This window comes from Lepisosteus platostomus, chromosome 6 (genome assembly GCF_059453375.1).
Source record: "Lepisosteus platostomus isolate fLepPlt1 chromosome 6, fLepPlt1.hap1, whole genome shotgun sequence".
Taxonomy (NCBI): domain Eukaryota; kingdom Metazoa; phylum Chordata; class Actinopteri; order Semionotiformes; family Lepisosteidae; genus Lepisosteus; species Lepisosteus platostomus.
Window position 1 is genome coordinate 55,765,097 of NC_142616.1, and position 17,809 is coordinate 55,782,905.

The 17,809-nt window shown below is 37.6% G+C and overlaps 1 protein-coding gene across 2 annotated transcripts in view; it reads right to left on the reverse strand.

The window, feature by feature from the left end:
- mst1rb (macrophage stimulating 1 receptor b) overlaps positions 1-17,472 on the reverse strand; it is a 36,023-nt gene extending 18,551 nt beyond the window's left edge. The window contains exons 1-2 of one of the 2 annotated variants that reach the window (XM_088636428.1): positions 17,205-17,472; positions 5,074-6,377 (exon numbers count right to left, since the gene is read on the reverse strand). In XM_088636428.1, coding sequence (XP_088492554.1) covers positions 5,074-6,264 — 1,191 coding nt within the window. In that variant the 5' untranslated portion in view covers positions 6,265-6,377; positions 17,205-17,472. The remainder of the gene's footprint in view (positions 1-5,073; positions 6,378-17,204) is intronic. The other variant, XM_088636429.1, reaches the window with a different exon arrangement.
- Between the last annotated feature and the right edge of the window lie 337 nt (positions 17,473-17,809).

Genomic DNA, 17,809 nt, shown 5'->3' on the forward strand with positions numbered 1-17,809 from the left:
GGCACGCTCTGTCCCCTTTCCCAGTGAATCACTTCTGCTGTCAGCACTACCTCTTCACACCCTCTTAAAACTCGATTGCCAGAGTTAATGTGTCGGCAAGCCTGCTTTAACGTGCCTACTTCCTTCTGAGGTGTAAATCAAGGTCCCCCCCCAAAAATTATATCTATGCAAACACACGACAGGTTTAAGTTCATGGAGAGATTAACCCCTCACAATACCGTATATCAATAGTCATAACAGTGGTGTTACAGAAACTCAAACTTGAATTTAAATGTTTAAAGATATGATCTTCTTAAAGACCTCCATCTTAAGAACTCAAGATCCCAACTGTTTCAGGAACAAATAGATTTGCAATTTAATTTTGTAAATCTAAATAAGTTTCTACATGTAATGTTTACTCTATATTTCTATTATTAGGAAACTACTGGCAAACTATACAGTACAGACAGCCCTCGTCTTATGTAAGAGGAAACTGTTCTGTAAGTCCGATTTCTAACTTGAGCCTTAATTGCTATTGAACTTATTTTTTAATATGTAATGAATATACTTTGTAATGAAATGAACAAAAATCATGCTTGGATTAAACATGCTCTGTAGAATGAAAACAAAACTAATGGATTAAATAGCAGAAGTAGCAGAAGTAAATAGCAGAAGTTGTTTAAGGACGTTGTATTTAAAGAAGCCTGACATGATCCTGAGCAGTTCCCTGGGAAAAAAAAATTACAGTGGTTTTATTAAAAGTTGCATTTGTGTAAGTGTAGTTTTATATAAACCAAGGAGCATTTGTATTTAAATTTGGTATAACAAATGCCTTAATCTCCTGAATCTTCTCTGGTTCCTGTCCCCTTATATGTTAAGAACAAATAGATTTCTTTAGAATTATCCAGCAAAAAATGGTTTTCCCTGCAGCTCTCTCCATATTCTGTCATTTTGAAGAGTACAGACATGGACAGAAGGCAAAAGCACTGCATTGGACTTAGGGTATTTCTTCTGCACAACAGACATTTCAAAAGGGACTTTTGCTCATTAAATTTCCAAATTGTGTTTCTAAATGGAAAACAATTATATAGGAATGTGAATTCCAATGGTGAAATGTCCTGGTACAGTATGTTTAAGTGGCCCTAAGAAAATTTATAGACCTGTTAACTGCAGGTCACTGGAATCATCATTGGGTACTATATTGAGGAAAACAAGCATTTTGGGAAATAAATTGAAATTACAACAAAAGAAGGACATGAGCCCCACAGGTGTTTTGCAGAGATGTACTGTAGGTTGGGATGTCTGCACTATAATTCATTTTAATCATGGTTATATCAACAACAAATGTTGTGCTTTCCTTTGTCAAGTATAAAACTATTTTTTTGCAAGATGTCCTTTTCGTTTCCTTTTGGATAGACAAGGTCATCCAGCAAACAAGGTAGACTCTAGTTTGTTCCATTTCTTGACTACCGTTTCATTTTACTTCATGTTAAGTATGCATTAACTACAGCTTTATATGTACATTTTCCATCCTCTTACAGCTACAGGGCAGCTTTAACACTGCCATTAAAAATCAAGCCGTTGAACTTGGCATTTCTTAGGCACCTCTGAGAAAATTCTCTTGAGTTAATGGCAAAAAACAGTCCCAACATTTGCATTAGTCTCCTACATTTGTTTATAGAGTTCACACCCGACAGATGTCTGACGAAACCTTTTAAGAGTCTGCTGCTCCATGCTCAGAGACGTGGCTTATAAAAGTATGTACATTAGACATCTGAAAGCTAACTTGACAGGCAGTGTAAAAATTTTCATTATACAACAGGTAATATATTAGAATTTGAGCCAGGTTATTAAGCTGTTGGCTGAAAGCACAAAATTAGCCTATGTTCAGGAAACATGGAAGGGAAGACAAAAAAGAAACCTCAAAGTTACCTCAATTTAACAAACACATGGTCTTTAGAAAAGATCAGTGCCACTTTCGAGCATCATTGTATATGTACAGCATGTCAGGTTCATAAATATTGCTGTCTGGGGGAGAAGCAGGATCTGGAGCATCTCACTTCCAGAACTGTGCAAATTAGGGATGTCAGGAGGGCAAGCCGTGGAATGACAAGGAGAGCAGTAAAGACCGTATGCGTGGCGGTAAAAGGGGCAACACGGGGGTTAGCCCAGGCTCATAACATAACACAAAGGCAACCATATTTAAGTCTAAATTCCAGTTTTAAGACATAAAACATTTAGAGTATACAAAAAACAATAAAGGAAGAATTCTGGCATGTTTCATACACATCACAAAGCAGAGATTGATTTGCAATACAAGAGATTAAAACACAAGCATAAAAAACACTTAGAAATTTAGCTGAGATGATGTCGGTAAAGAAACCTATGCCTTCAGGCCACGGACAGAAGTGACCGGGTGCTAGTTGGGTCTCAGGACATCCATACCCTCAATGCTGAGCCAGGAGCAGAGCAGACACAGGAAGTAAATAGGCTAGACAACAAGACTCACCTGAAAGACACGGATAATCACAGGGGACTAGGAACAGGACAGAAGAAGAGCGCCCTCTAGGAGTACAGGGCGTGACAGATTGTTGGTGCCATCAACGCAAGGATTGCAGAGGGTCAAATACCTTGGGCACTGACTGTTACTCTTTTGAAAATGTTGTAGGACAAGAGAGTAGGAAGTGCGGATTGTGGCTCAAAACATGGACACCCTGTTCATTTGGTTAAGATTCTACAGGTATGGGAAGAATTGTAAACAATGCCTCAGTTTTCCAATAGGAACGTGGAAGGATGCAAGGTAATGCATCCTGGGAATTCAATCACCACACTCAAGTGATCTGAGACACCTTGCTCCCCCAATTGTGTGTACAACTTCACAACCAATAAGATTTTAAAATGTTAGAGAAAATAATTGAGGTTTTAAAACAATATTCTCTCTGCTATGGGACAAGCACATTACCATATCTTCACAAATAGTAAAAAACGAACTTCTTCCTTGTTTTTAACTGTCCTTTACCACTTGTTCCTGTGCAACAAATCAGACGTGCTTAAACAGTCTAAGAACGCTTGGTATTCACAGGCGTCCATGACTAATATTCAAATCGCAAGTTATACTGAACTTGTTTCTACATACTTATCTAAAGTTTCCCAAAGACTGGGCCACGCCCTCTGCATTCCAACATTTCTTAGTTTATCTTTCAGAGTTGATAAAAGGCTTGAGTACTTTAAGTTCACCCGAGTGCTATACAATCACTCCATGCAGTACGTCACAGTTATGGAAAATGTACAGAGTCTGACAATGTTCACCATGGGCCAGTCATCCCCTCTGGACCTGTACCTGTACCCTCTGTTTTTGAGGAAAGAAAACTGTTTTAAAAGAATAAAGGAAAATAGTAAGGAACAGTGTCTACCTGGAACAAAGCAGCATGGAAAATTATAATCAGGCAGTAAAAGTGAAAGTGTGCCTTTGCACTGCATAAGATCAGCAGGAAAAGTAAATCCACTTTCAGCTAATACGTACAGTAGGCTTATAATTTGTGAACTAGATATCTGTACTTCCATCCATCCATTTTCTAACTGCATCTTCCAAAACACTCATGGGGGAGCCAAAGCAAATCTCAGCAAGCAATGGGCACAAGACAGGGTACACCCTGGATGACATGCCAGTCCTGGCACCTACAGACACATACAGGGACACACTCATGTCAGGATTTTCTTAGAAGCCAATTAACTTGGCTACCATTACGCTTTTGGACTGTGGGAGTAAACTGAAGCACCCAGCGAACAAGTGGAGAACATATGAACTCCATGCCAATAGCAGCCTATGTCCTGAATTGAACCCAGGGCTCCAGAGCTGCAAGGAAGCAATGTTAACCACTGCACTACCATGTTGCCCACATACTGTATGTACTTAAATATCACAATTGTTTTTGCTGTTGAAAGGAAAAGAGCATTATGAACACAAGCACTGGAGGAGGAGAACAGCTTTTTTAGCATTAGGCTTCTATTCCCCTCAGTTCAAAAGATCTGCCAAGAGAGCTTATTTAGGCTTAAACTTTTACAAAACAAACACAAGTGACATCATGGATAAGAATGACATTTTACAGTGCTTTGAAGAATAAAGCACCTGGCTGCAGAAATCTCAGTGGTGAGGCTAAACATCAGCCTGGTCTACTTCAAAAAGGAGCTTATGACGCATGTAAAAATAGGTATTTGCGAGACATGCCACAGAAGGCTCATGCAAACCTCAGTGTGACAACACAAGACTGCTTGAGGCTGTGTACCTGTGTAACTTTCAATTCCAACTTACAACAACTTTACATCATGTAAGCCTGTTAAAAATGGAAAAGCAGCATTGCATCTCTTACGTTCCCCTGTAGAATTGTTTGTTAAGCATATATCACTGGAGAAAGGAAAGGTAAACAGTCCACACCCAGCCCTGTGCCTGCCACCGATGAGGAAATTACTCAATTCATCTCTCAGTCCACCCCTTCTGTACTCCAATACATTACACAGCACCTCCTCACTCGTCTAGGCTTGCCCAAACTTCCTGTTCGTCATGTTCCCATCTTCGTCAGTGAGCATGCTCTGGTTATGATAGTCCAAACCCCTTAAACCTGGACTTCTCTGGACATTCCCAATCCTGTCTCCTGGATTTCATTGCTTAGATTCTAGCTGAGCACTCATCTATTTAATTATGCCTCAAATAATATTTATTATTGTATTCTAACAAATTATATAAAGAAAAAATATGAATAATAATAATAGGTTAGATTATAAATGTGGAGATTCCAAAGACTTAACAAAATTCCAGTTCACTTAAAACCTCTTTCAGTTTAAGAGCTGATCCAGGTAACAAACTACAAATTGAACTGAAAGCTCAATAAAGTATTATGTATTCAGCAGAATACATAAAGCAGGGCGACCAGGAAGCTGTAGCCCGGTCTTGAACACGCAGTTTGCAAAATAATTTTGGTACTGAAAAACTAAAAACCATGCATCCCAACTGTTTTTTTATGCCTACTTTGTTTAACCCCAGGGGTCCCAGTTCGGCAGGAAGTGGTCAGGGTGACGTGACCTACTGTACTGTACCTCATGCGGGCAGTTCTCACAGTGCTGAAAGTAGCAGAGCCCACGGGAGAGGCGTTCTGGCCCAGTGGTGCAGCAGTCTTCCACTCCCTCCTCTATGGCTTTGTTGACCTTCTCCATGGGGAAGGCGCATAGAGCAGAATCAGGAAGGGGCTTCCCAGTCTCTGGGTGGGTCACCGCAAACACCCCATATAGGATGTCAGCATCCTGCTCCACCCCCAGCTCTTCTGCCAGCTCTTTGCCCACCCTCCCGAAGTGGGCGGCCTGCAGGGCGTTGTAGACCACGTCTCTTAAAATTTCTCTCCTCCGCCGCTTAGGCTCAAAGCGGCATTCTAAAACCACCTCGCGGTAACGGCGCACCTCCCACTCATGGCGAGGGAGGCGGCCCAGCCGCGTCTGAAAGGGGGAATTGGCGTTATCGACGCTCTCCCTCTGCACGGATAAGAAGTAGACAAAATCGGTTGTGGAGAAGCTGTAAATGTATTCAATGGGGTAGGACTCCAAGAACTCAGGACGAACAGTCAGTCCCCGCACATCGGTGTAAAAGCCATCTTCAGTAGCTAACGGCCGTCTGACCGATATGGATTTTCTGCCATATTTCTGTGTTACTTTCTGGTCCACAGTGGCCGCCACAAAAATAAATGCAGTCTTGCCTTCTTCCACGATTGTGACCTTTGTACCCAATGGGCTAGCCACACAGTCTGGACAATTAGATGGTGAATTTGACCCATTTTTATAGAGGCACTTGGAGGAGGAAGGTAATCCATTTCCAATGTCATGAAAGTAGCAGATGCCATATTGGGAACTCCCACATGTATACAAGTAATTTAAAAATGGATCCAGAAAAAGAGCTTGGTTATCAGTGTCCTCCAAAATACTGGGGTCCTTTTCAATGTCACATAAGTTGCAGATCTCACACTGAGAGCTGCCCACTGGACCAGTACGCAATTCCCATAACTTGTCAAGACTGGCATTTACAGTTTCAATAATGTTCCGTGAAGCCACATAAATGTCATTGTTGTCTGGATCAGCCAAAATGTTTTGTATACGAGTCTCCGTCTGGAAAAAAGGCAAGGTGTACGTAACTGAAAAATTTACATTTATGGAGGGAACTGGGGGGCAGCCGTCCTGAGCTAAGACTGATAGGCTTAGCATCCAGATGTAAGTCACAAAAAATGTGGCCTTTCCGAGCATCTCAGCTAAGAGTGCTGGTGAAGGTGAAGTCTTGGAGTCTTGTCTGTTACCTACAGGCTGCAAACCTGGAAGGGCAAGTCCTGTTATTCATCTTGAGCATTGCTTAGCGATCACTGCAGAAAGATGAAGAGGAGAGAGAAGAAAAAATTAACATCAAGGTAAATGTAACTTATACGCAGTACCCTAAATCATATTTCTGTGAGTGCCTGTACATGCAGAATAAGACTTTTTAAAAAGCTGTACCTGGCTTGTAATAGTTTACCCAGATAAAGTTTTGCATTGCTAATTTAAAGTGATCATCACCAAATAACTAATCTTGTTTCTATTTTATATTAACTTATGCAAAACAATGCATAGCTTATAGAAAAAGATACTGTGGCAAGAGGATACTTACATAAACTGTCTATACATGCATTCAACAAGCATTCAATTCAGTCAGAGATAAAACTAAACACCCATTAACAATGTACAATAATATACTGTACAACTATACCATAATAAACAAATATACAACAGCAGAATAAAACACTGCTAATAGAGGCTGTCGTGAGGTTTTGAGGTACACAAAATACACAAGATTATTTCAGAACAACAGGTCTGAACCTCACCACCTCTGATTTGTCTCTTAGAAACTAGATCTGGAACTAATTTTCCAAAAACAGCCTAAAGACAGCCTAGACTAAAGCTGTAGATATTAAATTACCATGTGACATTTCATATTCAAATCACGTGACACGGCAGCATAACAGTCAGGGCTGCTACCTCATAGTTCTTGGGATCTGGGTTCAATTCTGCACTGGGGCACCTTCAGTCTGAAGCTTGCATGTTCTTCAAATATTTGCAAGAATATTCACCAGGTCCTCTGGTTTCTTCCCACCTCCCAGAGACATTTCTGGTAGTTTAACTAGTACCTCTAACCTTGTCGATGTAGTTCCACCTTACCGCCTGTGCTTCTGGGATACATTATGAGTTGCCCAGACACTTACCATGAATAAATGGCTTACAATTGTAGAAGGACCATTCAAGCCATAACCTTGAAACTTTGTATACTGATCTTTTCAGAAATTATGTCAGATGTTTATGTGTTCTTATCCCTTTTACAGTATGAAGTATGAATATCTACTAATTCTTCTAAGAAATTCTTAAATTGTACCAATATTCCAGGAATTAAAACTGAAGGTTTATACAAATTAAGATCAAAAGAGGAGACTTATCACTGTTTTTTCCACCTCGAGAGATGTTTAAACATAACATTAAAAATTATTTTTGCCTTTTGCAGGCTTGAATATTGTAATACAGTGCTTTCTAGAGTATGCAGTTCTTAACACGTTGCAGCATGTTCAGAGCTCAGCTGCTCAAATAAAAACCGCATGAGAATTTCATGTCCTCAGCTTCTTTGCACTGGTTCCCTGTGAAATCCAAAATTCTCAAGTTTTGAGAGCTCAGTTTTGAGGCCTTGAATGGTTTAGATCCTGAGCATATCAATGAATCGTTAGCTCCCTACACAATTCCATATCTTTTGTGCTCTTTGGACTCTGACCTTCTTTCAGTCCTAAAACCAGGCTTCAAATGCTGAGAGATTGTACATTGTTTTCTCTTGCTCTGAGGCTGTGGAATAATCTCCTAGCACATATTAAATGAAGTAACTGCTATAAAAGTGTTAAACGTTACTTTTATGTGCTTGCTTTTAATTCTGTTTAATTTATTACATTTATGTGCGTGTATCTGTCTGTACTGTTTCATTACACCTTCTGATGATGTGTTAAGAAAACTGCTATATAAAGTAAAAAAAATATTATTACAAGAATCTGAACTAAATAATCTCTGATCTCCTTCAGGCAACTCCTAAAACACAACTTGTAGCTCTAAAACTAAAGAAACTTGTCATCTTCAGTTTCGAGTTACACTTTGGCAATTACTACAATTCTTAATTCCTAAGAATACGACAACAGGCAAGGGTTTAGCAAACAGATAAGATGGAGCTAAGATGTGCCACTTTTTGGATGTTGAATTACAATTTTTACAGCTCCAATACAAAGTGAAACTGGACCAATTGAACACAACTAACAGGTAGCTTGTCTCTGATGACAGGATGGATAATAATAATTAATAATAATTGCTTACACTTATATAGCACTTTTCTGGATACTCCACTCAAAGCGCTTTAATGGTAATGGGGTCTCCCCTCCACCACCACCAATGTGCAGCCTCACCTGCACGGACTACTGTATATCTTTCAACAATTAATTCAAACTAAATAAATTCAATATTTTTGTTGACACTACGGAGAACAGAAACAATTTCAAAAATGTTTAAGTTTTCATATTTTTTGAATATGTACTTGGGTTCTGAAAGAAAAACAAAATAAAATTATGATCTTACATATGCACAATGCAATGTGGCTTTAATATAAAATACATCCCTGTTTTTTTTTACACATGACTTTTGTAGCCAAGCTAAAGGTACAAATTAAACCTTTACAAAATGTTGACTCACACTTTGCTTATTAAAATATTCATTGGTTTATGCTCAACCTATATTTTTGGTGAGTCATAAAGTATATTCTAAAAGACAGACAAATCAGTAGAAGGATCTTTTCACATAATAATTCACCCCAGGAATGATAAACCCAGCAGAAAATTTAAGATATTGAATTTGAAAAATACTTTGTCTGACACCTTTATTACTTGCATCTTTCGTAAACAATTAATTTCAAAACACATTTACCATGAGTTCAAACCACACCACTCATCCTTGTCACAGCTGTGTTCAGTAAACAGACTTTGTATATTGTGTGTTGACTTGCAATATTTCGTTTGGAAAAAATGTCTTCCTCTCATGTATAAAGAACAGCTGTAAATCAGTTGCTGGGATTACTGTGTTGTTGTTTTAGTGAAAACTTTGTTTTCACTCAGAGGAACAGAAAAGCTGTTGATTAATTAAACGAGTAAAAGTACAACTGTGTCAAAAAGAGATTGGCTAAAATTCAATGGCCTGTCCGCTTGATGATAAAGAAAGATATTATCAAAACCCGTCAGCTCCCAAGTTTGCTGTTTGTTTCTGATAGGTTTGAATAGTCTCTTTTAAGTTATGAACAGTGAAAGACTGAAGAGTGGAAAACCCATCTAATTTATCCTTAGTTGGCTGATTGTTTCAGACGTTTATCAAAATTTCTGTTTGGCTGTTTTCCCCTGTGATTTCAACATGCCTTTAACTGCTCTTTATTGGACTGGACCCTAAGAATACTGTAAACTGCCCTAAGAAACATTTCTCACAGTGTATCATGGTAATGTTCAGTAATAATGCACAACAAAGGTGAGGTAAAAATTGAAGAAGAGCTGATCAAGCAGTAGCGAATTTATGGCAAAATGCAATCCATCAAGACAAACTTTCAAAGGGGCTAATTTGCAGATGATTTAAAGATAGCAACAGAACCCGAATAATAGAATATGGATCTTTGAATAGGCAATGGGGGTACGGCTCAAGGTAAATTAACAAGCTAAATTTGGTAAACAGGACAGCTATTTCTTTCTACAAAGTAAGGTCACAACAATCTGCAGAAATGGATCATGAAAAATTCAGACATCTAAAGAAAATACACATTCAAGGATGGAGTACAAAACAAGTGACTACCCTACTTACAGTACATATTAATTTATTGTACAGAGTTTCAAATATCACCACTGATCAACATCACCCTTGTTTCTTGGGACTGAAAATCACAGATTCTTATTCTTTTCCTTATCTGAAAGGAAAATTGTGCCTGATCCATAAATCTAAAAATGTTCAAACAAAAGACAGGACCAGCATCGTTTTGATAAAGCTAATTGTGTTGCCCTTCAGTAAATGACTAAGCATCATGCCAATTCACTGCACGCTGCAGCTTCAAGCACATAACACTGTTTTTTTAATAATCCCTGGATGTCAAGCAAGTGAACCGTGTCTTGGCTGAAGAAACTTCTGCACACCAAAATTTCCACTGAAACAAAGATGGATACTGTTTTGAAATATTTTACTTGTAAAATGTAAAATAAAACACTATAAAATGAGGAGCTAGATTTTTTATGAAGGATTAACTGTTTTCCTTCAAAGGAAAAATCCATCAATGTTACAGGTCATAATGATTCTACCATTCATGATCTATGCCACCTCCTGAGATCGTGTTCTTGTTTAGTGTGTCAAATGATGGATGTTTAAGCTTCTTCTGCCTGGTCTTTTTCTCTGTTCGGGGTAAAGGCAAATAAAAGAAAATCGACCAACCTATGTGCTTCCCAGTACATATTACAAATTCTGTAGCATCTGAATATGGCATCTAAAAAGTGGTTTCCCTTTTTTTAAAATCAATACCTTATGAGCTTTTAAATATAATTGATGCATCTCAAATCAAAATCAAATCAAATCAAATCTAAGTCTATTTATCAAATGCACAAGAATACAGCTTGCAGCAGTAGTTGCTGGAAATGAAATGTCTTTTCTGCGAGCTCACAAAAATCACTAAGGCTATTCAAATCCGTGCTGGAGAACTGAAATAACTAGTATGTTAATTGGTCATTATTAATGTTCCAACTGTCTTTAAAGGTACTGTATATAAGACATTTGATATGTTTTAAAAACTATGAATATGTATGAATAAAGAAGCTATTTCTTGAGAAAATAGCTTGAAACACTACCTTAATTCTTTCAGACAAATGAACTAAAGTTTTGAAACTTGTTACATGTTAACGCGAGTTGCTCTATCTGACATCAGACCAGGACGAAAGGTCATGTCTACAGAACTGCGCAAGTGAGTGAGTGTACATATTGACAGCACTGACAAACTAATTCCTGTATGGTTTTTTTCCACACTCTTAGTAATTCAAGCTCAAGGTCAGAAAACAACTTTCCATTAATAGTTCTTGTACTCTATTCATAGAGGTCTTTCTGCACACATTAAAAAAGAAATCCCTCGCCGGATACTTTGAAGAGATTTCAATGGTCAGAAAAGAACAAACCAGAAAGGTCACTGTGGATATAAAAAATTGCAGTGGCTAAATCACTTCAGTAAAATAAACATAAAAGGCAGAGGATCATTTTAAACAAATACTCTCTCATCAACACAGAAACAAGGTATTTAAATTGCTTAGGGCATTTAAGGTGACATTTTCACCATTTCTTTACTTTAGTAAGAAACCTGGCCTGATAACAAAGCATTAACTTCATTATTTAGCTAGAGACCAAGTGCACTGGTCTCAGTGACAGAGAGGGAGAGGAACAAGAAATAAATATTGATGAAGAAAATAGTCACATGAATAATTTCAGACAGGTTTAACCTGGGGACCCTGGAAAGAGGCGAGCCCAGGTAATTTAGAACAGGCGACAGCCTTGTTTACAGTCTTACAAAGAACAGGGTGATTAAGGACGTAGAAATTCCCACACCCTCCCTTATTAAGCCTTAAGGGCAGGGCTGTGTGAAAACCTCAGTACGTCTAAGGGAAATAGGCCTGTACTGAATGCAAAGATGCATTTAATGATCTTCTATCTACCAGAAACTCAAATGCATTTTCATACAGGATAAATGACACTTTTAATTCTCTTTCTCACAAAGGTTAATATTGAAAAAAACATTTTGGTTTAACCATCTATTCCTATACAATGCAACCATTGTATATTATCGGTGCTTAGGGTAATGCGTTGCTTAGCGATGCACTACAATAACAATCTAACTTATTACAAGGTGATATATCAGGTTACAATATATGGAAGTTTACTGTATGTATATTATTAGGTAGAGTTAATTATATATTGCTACTTTCTGCAGCGAACCCTTCATTATATTCTAGTGTATTCTTAGCTTAATTATTTACAAAAGGGCAACACAATCAGGTTTATCAAAAAGATGCTGGTCCTATCTTTTGTTTTAACATTTTTAGATTTATGGATCAGGCACAATTTTCCTTTCACAGCCATTTACATAGCCATTATTTACATTTGACACATGTCAAAATACTATAACAGAACTTGGTTTAATCGTTTCAGCATTCAGTTCCAGATTTGGCCAGTTTCCCCGGAAGTAAAAGAGTTCACTAATATAAGGTACTAGCAAAGTCAGTGACGTAACCAGCAGAGCCCTTCTGGGACATTATCAGACAAAGTTCTGATTCTGCTTCCAAAAGACTGTAGTGTTGAAGCCTTTCAGATACACAACACCAAAGAAAGCAAAAATCAAAATGTCACTGCTTAAGAGATTTAACACATTTATTTAACTATGTAAATACATGCAAACAAAAAAAAACAATATTAGCAAACAAATATACTGTACTGTAAGTGCTTAGGAGTGCTGGACTATTAATGTATTGTCCTTGGACTTCTTTTATTTTCCTACAGCTTTCCTTTTCACATTTTTCCTGTTTTTTGGAGACTGGCTGGGTGACAAAGTCCACTTCAAACACTCTTCAGAATCAGGAAGAAGAGGATACGGATGGCAGCGTGTGGAATGACATTTACCTTGGCTACTATAATATTTTATGGCCAAACGAACAATGTTACTGTGGGCTGTTCTTGTCAGCATAAAACATTTACCATTTAGACCACTTTTATTGTCAAGCTTTAAAATAACTTTGTTTCATGTTCTGTGGTAATACATTGTTAATGAATACTCACTTTCACATGCTTATTTATGCTGTAATGTTCATATATCTTGCACATGTTTTAGTTGAAAAAAAATGTTCATTCTTCTTTCAGAAATATAAAGCATTACCTTCAAAAATGTATTTTTGTATTTTAGTTTGTTTAAAAATAAATTTAGATATATTTTAGCAAAAATATTGTAGGAAAACAGGTTAGAAATTCTGTGAACTGAACTGTTGATTTGTGTTTTTTCAACTCAATGAGTACTAAGTTATGTACTGTACCTTGTTTCATGGATTAACATTAGTATAATCATCGAAAATATTAATAGCTTCATGTTAACCTATAATTTAGAAAACATATTTGAATTAAATAGCCTATGTAAAATGACTTACCGAAGATTTTGTTCAAACAAAATTAAATCTATTGAGTTATACATAACACATAACAAAATTAAATACTGTTTACATAAATATGTATTAAGGTGGTCATTCAATCCATTGTTATTTATTTTCCTGAGGATCGTACTAGCCATTTCTTATAGGTTTTCATGGAATCAGTTTCAGCAAACAGGACTTGGTAGCTTGTTCCAGGCACCGACTGTATCACCCTTTGTAATAATAATAATAATAATAATAATAATAATAATAATAATAATAATAATAGCTTACACTTATATAGCGCTTTTCTGGACACTCCACTCAAAGCACTTTACAGGTAATGGGGTCTCCCCTCCACCACCACCAATGTGCAGCATCCACCTGGATGATGCGACGGCAGCCATAGTGCGCCAGAACGCTCACCACACATCAGCTATCAGTGGGGAGGAGAGCAGAGTAATGTAGCCAATTCATAGAAGGGGATTATTAGGAGGCCATGATTGGTAAGGGCCAATTGGAAATACATGCCTTGTGCTCTGCATACCTTTGTCAATTCATGATTCTAAATACTTCTGTGTTGTCCCCTCGTAATCCGGTATGTTCTAGATTTAAGAGAGTCAGTTCTTTTAATCTATGTATGACATTAGACCTGGAATAGACTGGTTACCCTTCTCTGAACTTTTCTAAGGCAGTAAGGTCCTTTTTATAGCACAAAAACTATTATTACAAACATTATTCTAAGTAAAGTCTAACTAAAGCATTGTATAACCTTATTGTTACTTCTTTTGAATCCAGTTCTACTGCTATATAATCTATATCTTCACTATATTCCCTAGTACATTATTGGGTTTTTTTAATTGCTTCTCCAAATTGCCTGGAACAGGACAATAATAATAAGTCACCATGAACTCCCAAGTCTCTTCAAAAAGTTTGTTTCATCTGTTTTCAGTGTTTTCCAAGCTGCGGTCTGCAGACCACTTCTGGGCCATGGCTAGACTCCAAGTGGTCCATGAGTAACTCCAAAAATACAGCCTAGCTCTTCCAAAATGAAACCACTTCTAGAACAATGCGAAGTGTCTATGATAGTCGCACAATAGTTAAAGTCAGTACAGAATTGTGATGCCCCGACTTTCCTTCCATTTTTGTGCTGTACACATAGTGAAAGCTATGAAACTGCTGAGTGGTTAAGACAGATGAATATCGACAGGCCGAAATCCCTCCAAGAGAACCTTCATGCATTAGGCACTCAAGATTCATACACACAAACCACTAGTGACTTTTGACCAATGGCATTCAGCCCCTGACAGCCAACCAGCACTTTTCTGTGGTTTTTAGAACAACCATTACCTTGGAACTGGGTAATTGTGGACTCATCAAGCAAAAAAAAGGACAGTTTCCAAAGAGCACAAGAGCAAACTAAATGGAATTTATAACGAACGTTTGGGTGGGACTACAACAGCCAAGTTCAATAAGCCTCAGTCGTCAGTAATTCGTAATCCCTCCTGACATCACTTCCTCACCTAAAACATGATAAATACTCCATGTAATCCGCTTCTCTTCCTCGCATATGTCATCCCAAAAGAGGCAGCTGCCCCTTGGTCCTTCCTTAGTCTGCATTGGGGTCCCAGCCACCTCATGCTATATCCAGGAGGTCAGCTTTTAGTGAAGCAGGTTAAAGCCAAATTGTATTGTAACTAAAACATTGCACTAACCTTTAAAACATCTTAGAGGATATACTGTATATAGATTACATGAAAGAATTTGACAAGGGCCCTCATTAAAAGCTATAAGCCATGCATTAATTGCTACAGGAATACAAGCTAATGTATGTACATGGATCAAAATGTGCTTTACTAAGAGGAAACAGCAAGTCATCTTACAGAAGTCTAACTGGGCAGCTTCAACCAGTGGTGTACAATGGGGTCCTTTTTTGCCCACTTTTAAAATAAAAGATTTAGATTTGGATACATTTAGCAAACTTTAATATATGTTTAAATATATGTAAAAAATATTAACAAAGTATAACTTGTAGATGATACAAACACAAGCGGAGTGGCAAACACAGACTCATCAGCAAGAAACTTGCAAGAAGCTATGAAACACCGAGTGCCCTGACACATGGAAAATGAAATCCAACACTGACAAGTACAATGTGAACCACACAGGATATAGGAGCATACACTATAGATATTCCATACGTGATGTTGAGGTGTGGAAATGTGCGTAAAAATGAGATCTGAGTGTTTATAAAAATTATTCCATGTTTTCAAAATAATACCGTGAAGCCAAGAAAAAATAAAACAATGATTGATTATAGCAAAACTAGAAGCAATTCAAATTTGGTGGGACAAATGACAAGATCTCCACTGTAACTTTTTTTGAATTGTAGAAGAAAAACCTAATAGAAAAACTGGAAACTCTAGGAATTCAAGATAATGTAAATACTTGCACACGGATAAAGAATTTGTTAATAAAGTAGTAGTTGCTTCAGACTGGAATGAGGTCATTTTGGGGATTTTAAAGGGATCGGGTTTAGGACTGATGTTTCTACAGTCATTTGATGATATAGGGAAGGAGTCTATAATGATGGAGAACCCCAGTACAGTTAATCTTGTGACCTTAAAGACAAGTTATTTATAAAACAGGGACACCAAAAATAAGTCATCTGGTCAATTAAGGGAGCTCTGGTTCTTCAGATTTAAAAGATATTCTGATTATTGTGCTAAGTGATCTCTGAATCAGGATGGCACAGTGTTTAGCATTGCTGCCTCAAAGCATTGGGGCCTGGGTTCAATTCCTGGGGTGCTATCTGTGTGGCGTTTGTTCTCCCTGTTTTCACCAGGTGCTCCTGTTTCCTCCCACAGTCCACAAACATACAAGTAGGTTAATTGGATTCTAGGAAAACTGGCCCTGGTTTGACAGTGTGCATGCTTGTGCCAGAGCACTGCGATTGACAGTCATCTTGTCCAGGGTGTATCCTTTGTTTGCAAGGATAGTGTGCATGTTTGTATTTGTGTCTGTGTGTGTCTGCCTGCGTGCATCGCGTCCAATTATGGACAGGATAGGCTTCAGCTCCCCTCGACCCTGTATTGGATACGCAGCAGATGATCTCTAAATGACTTCATTGAACAACCTCCCGTTTAACTACACATACTGTAGTGATTAATGGAAATGACCATCTCCATGACTGTAAACTCATGCGCTAGGGACTGTCCTATATTTAGAAAAATAAGTGTATCAAATTTGCCGATGATACGAAAGTAAATGGAGCTCCAAACAGTTAGGTAATTCCAAATAAAATAGGTGCAGGCCATCTGGCGATTTTTAGGAAAAGTCAACATAAGGACATTTTATTAAGGGCTCTAAACGTCACATTTAATTCCTGTTGATTTGCAGTTTAAAATCCCAGTTTAAACATAAACAAGTTAATTTATCTTTTCGGGAGTCGTACATTAACGTTCAACTTCATAAAACATACATTTATCAGCTTAAAGAAATAAACTGTCTCATGCATTAGGGAAAAAGTTAAACTGCGTTCCCTAAATTTCGCTCACACGATTCCATGCATTATTTTATTTCATTCACGAAAAAGAGGGACGACGTTTATATTCAATTTAGAAGCGTACTGTATGCGCGACGCGTTTAGAACCTAAATAGTTTTTTAACAAATCACACAAATCTTTTACCGCAGCAATCTTTTGCAGCCTTAACAGATATATGAGAATGTAAAATATATCCTAACTACAATAAGCAACACTAATAGACAAGCGATGTCACGGAAAAAATGTTTTGTAATATTGTATTAATCTTGTTGTTAATCTAAGTTCTAGTGTTATACATCATTCCGTATGCAAACACCTTCACATTTATTAATATGAAATATTTTACGTGACTACCAACCGTTAATATCAAAATACGTCAAAAGAAACAATACACAAAAAAGATATACTGTACCTAAGGTGAGCCTTCTCTCTTGGTTTAGGTACAGGAGAGCAAAATCCAACTAATTTCCAAGTTTTCCACAGCCAAACATCAAGAATTGACCAAGATAAACTAACAGATACCCGATGTTTGTTTCACGATTCCTTACTTGTTGATTAATACTTTTCTGTTCCGTTAATAAAGTGTTAACTTAATAAAAAAAACACCCCCACACGCGCTACTCGTTCTTGGAGAGACGGGCTTCTTCTCTGAGTTGAGCTCTTTTGCCAAAGCTCGCCCCTCCCATCGCCTGGCGAAGAGTAATGTAAGGATTGCTCAATTTGTCTGTGAAGCGTGACTGTTACCACTGCCCAAAAAGAGAACTGACGAGTCTTACTTCCTACAGCTACTGGGTTTCGTTTCTTAACGATAAAAGAAAACTGCTGAAACGTCCACCTTCTGCCTCTTCTTTATGGAGTGTTACAGTATACGGTGATTCTACCTGTATTCATACATTGGTATTTAGTATTTTACTCTCTCAGCATGTTTACAGTCCTTTCCTTTAGTTTCTCAACATCAGTCCTTACACACCTAGAATAAGAATTTTAAATTCAGATTTTTGTTATTGCTAACTTCTG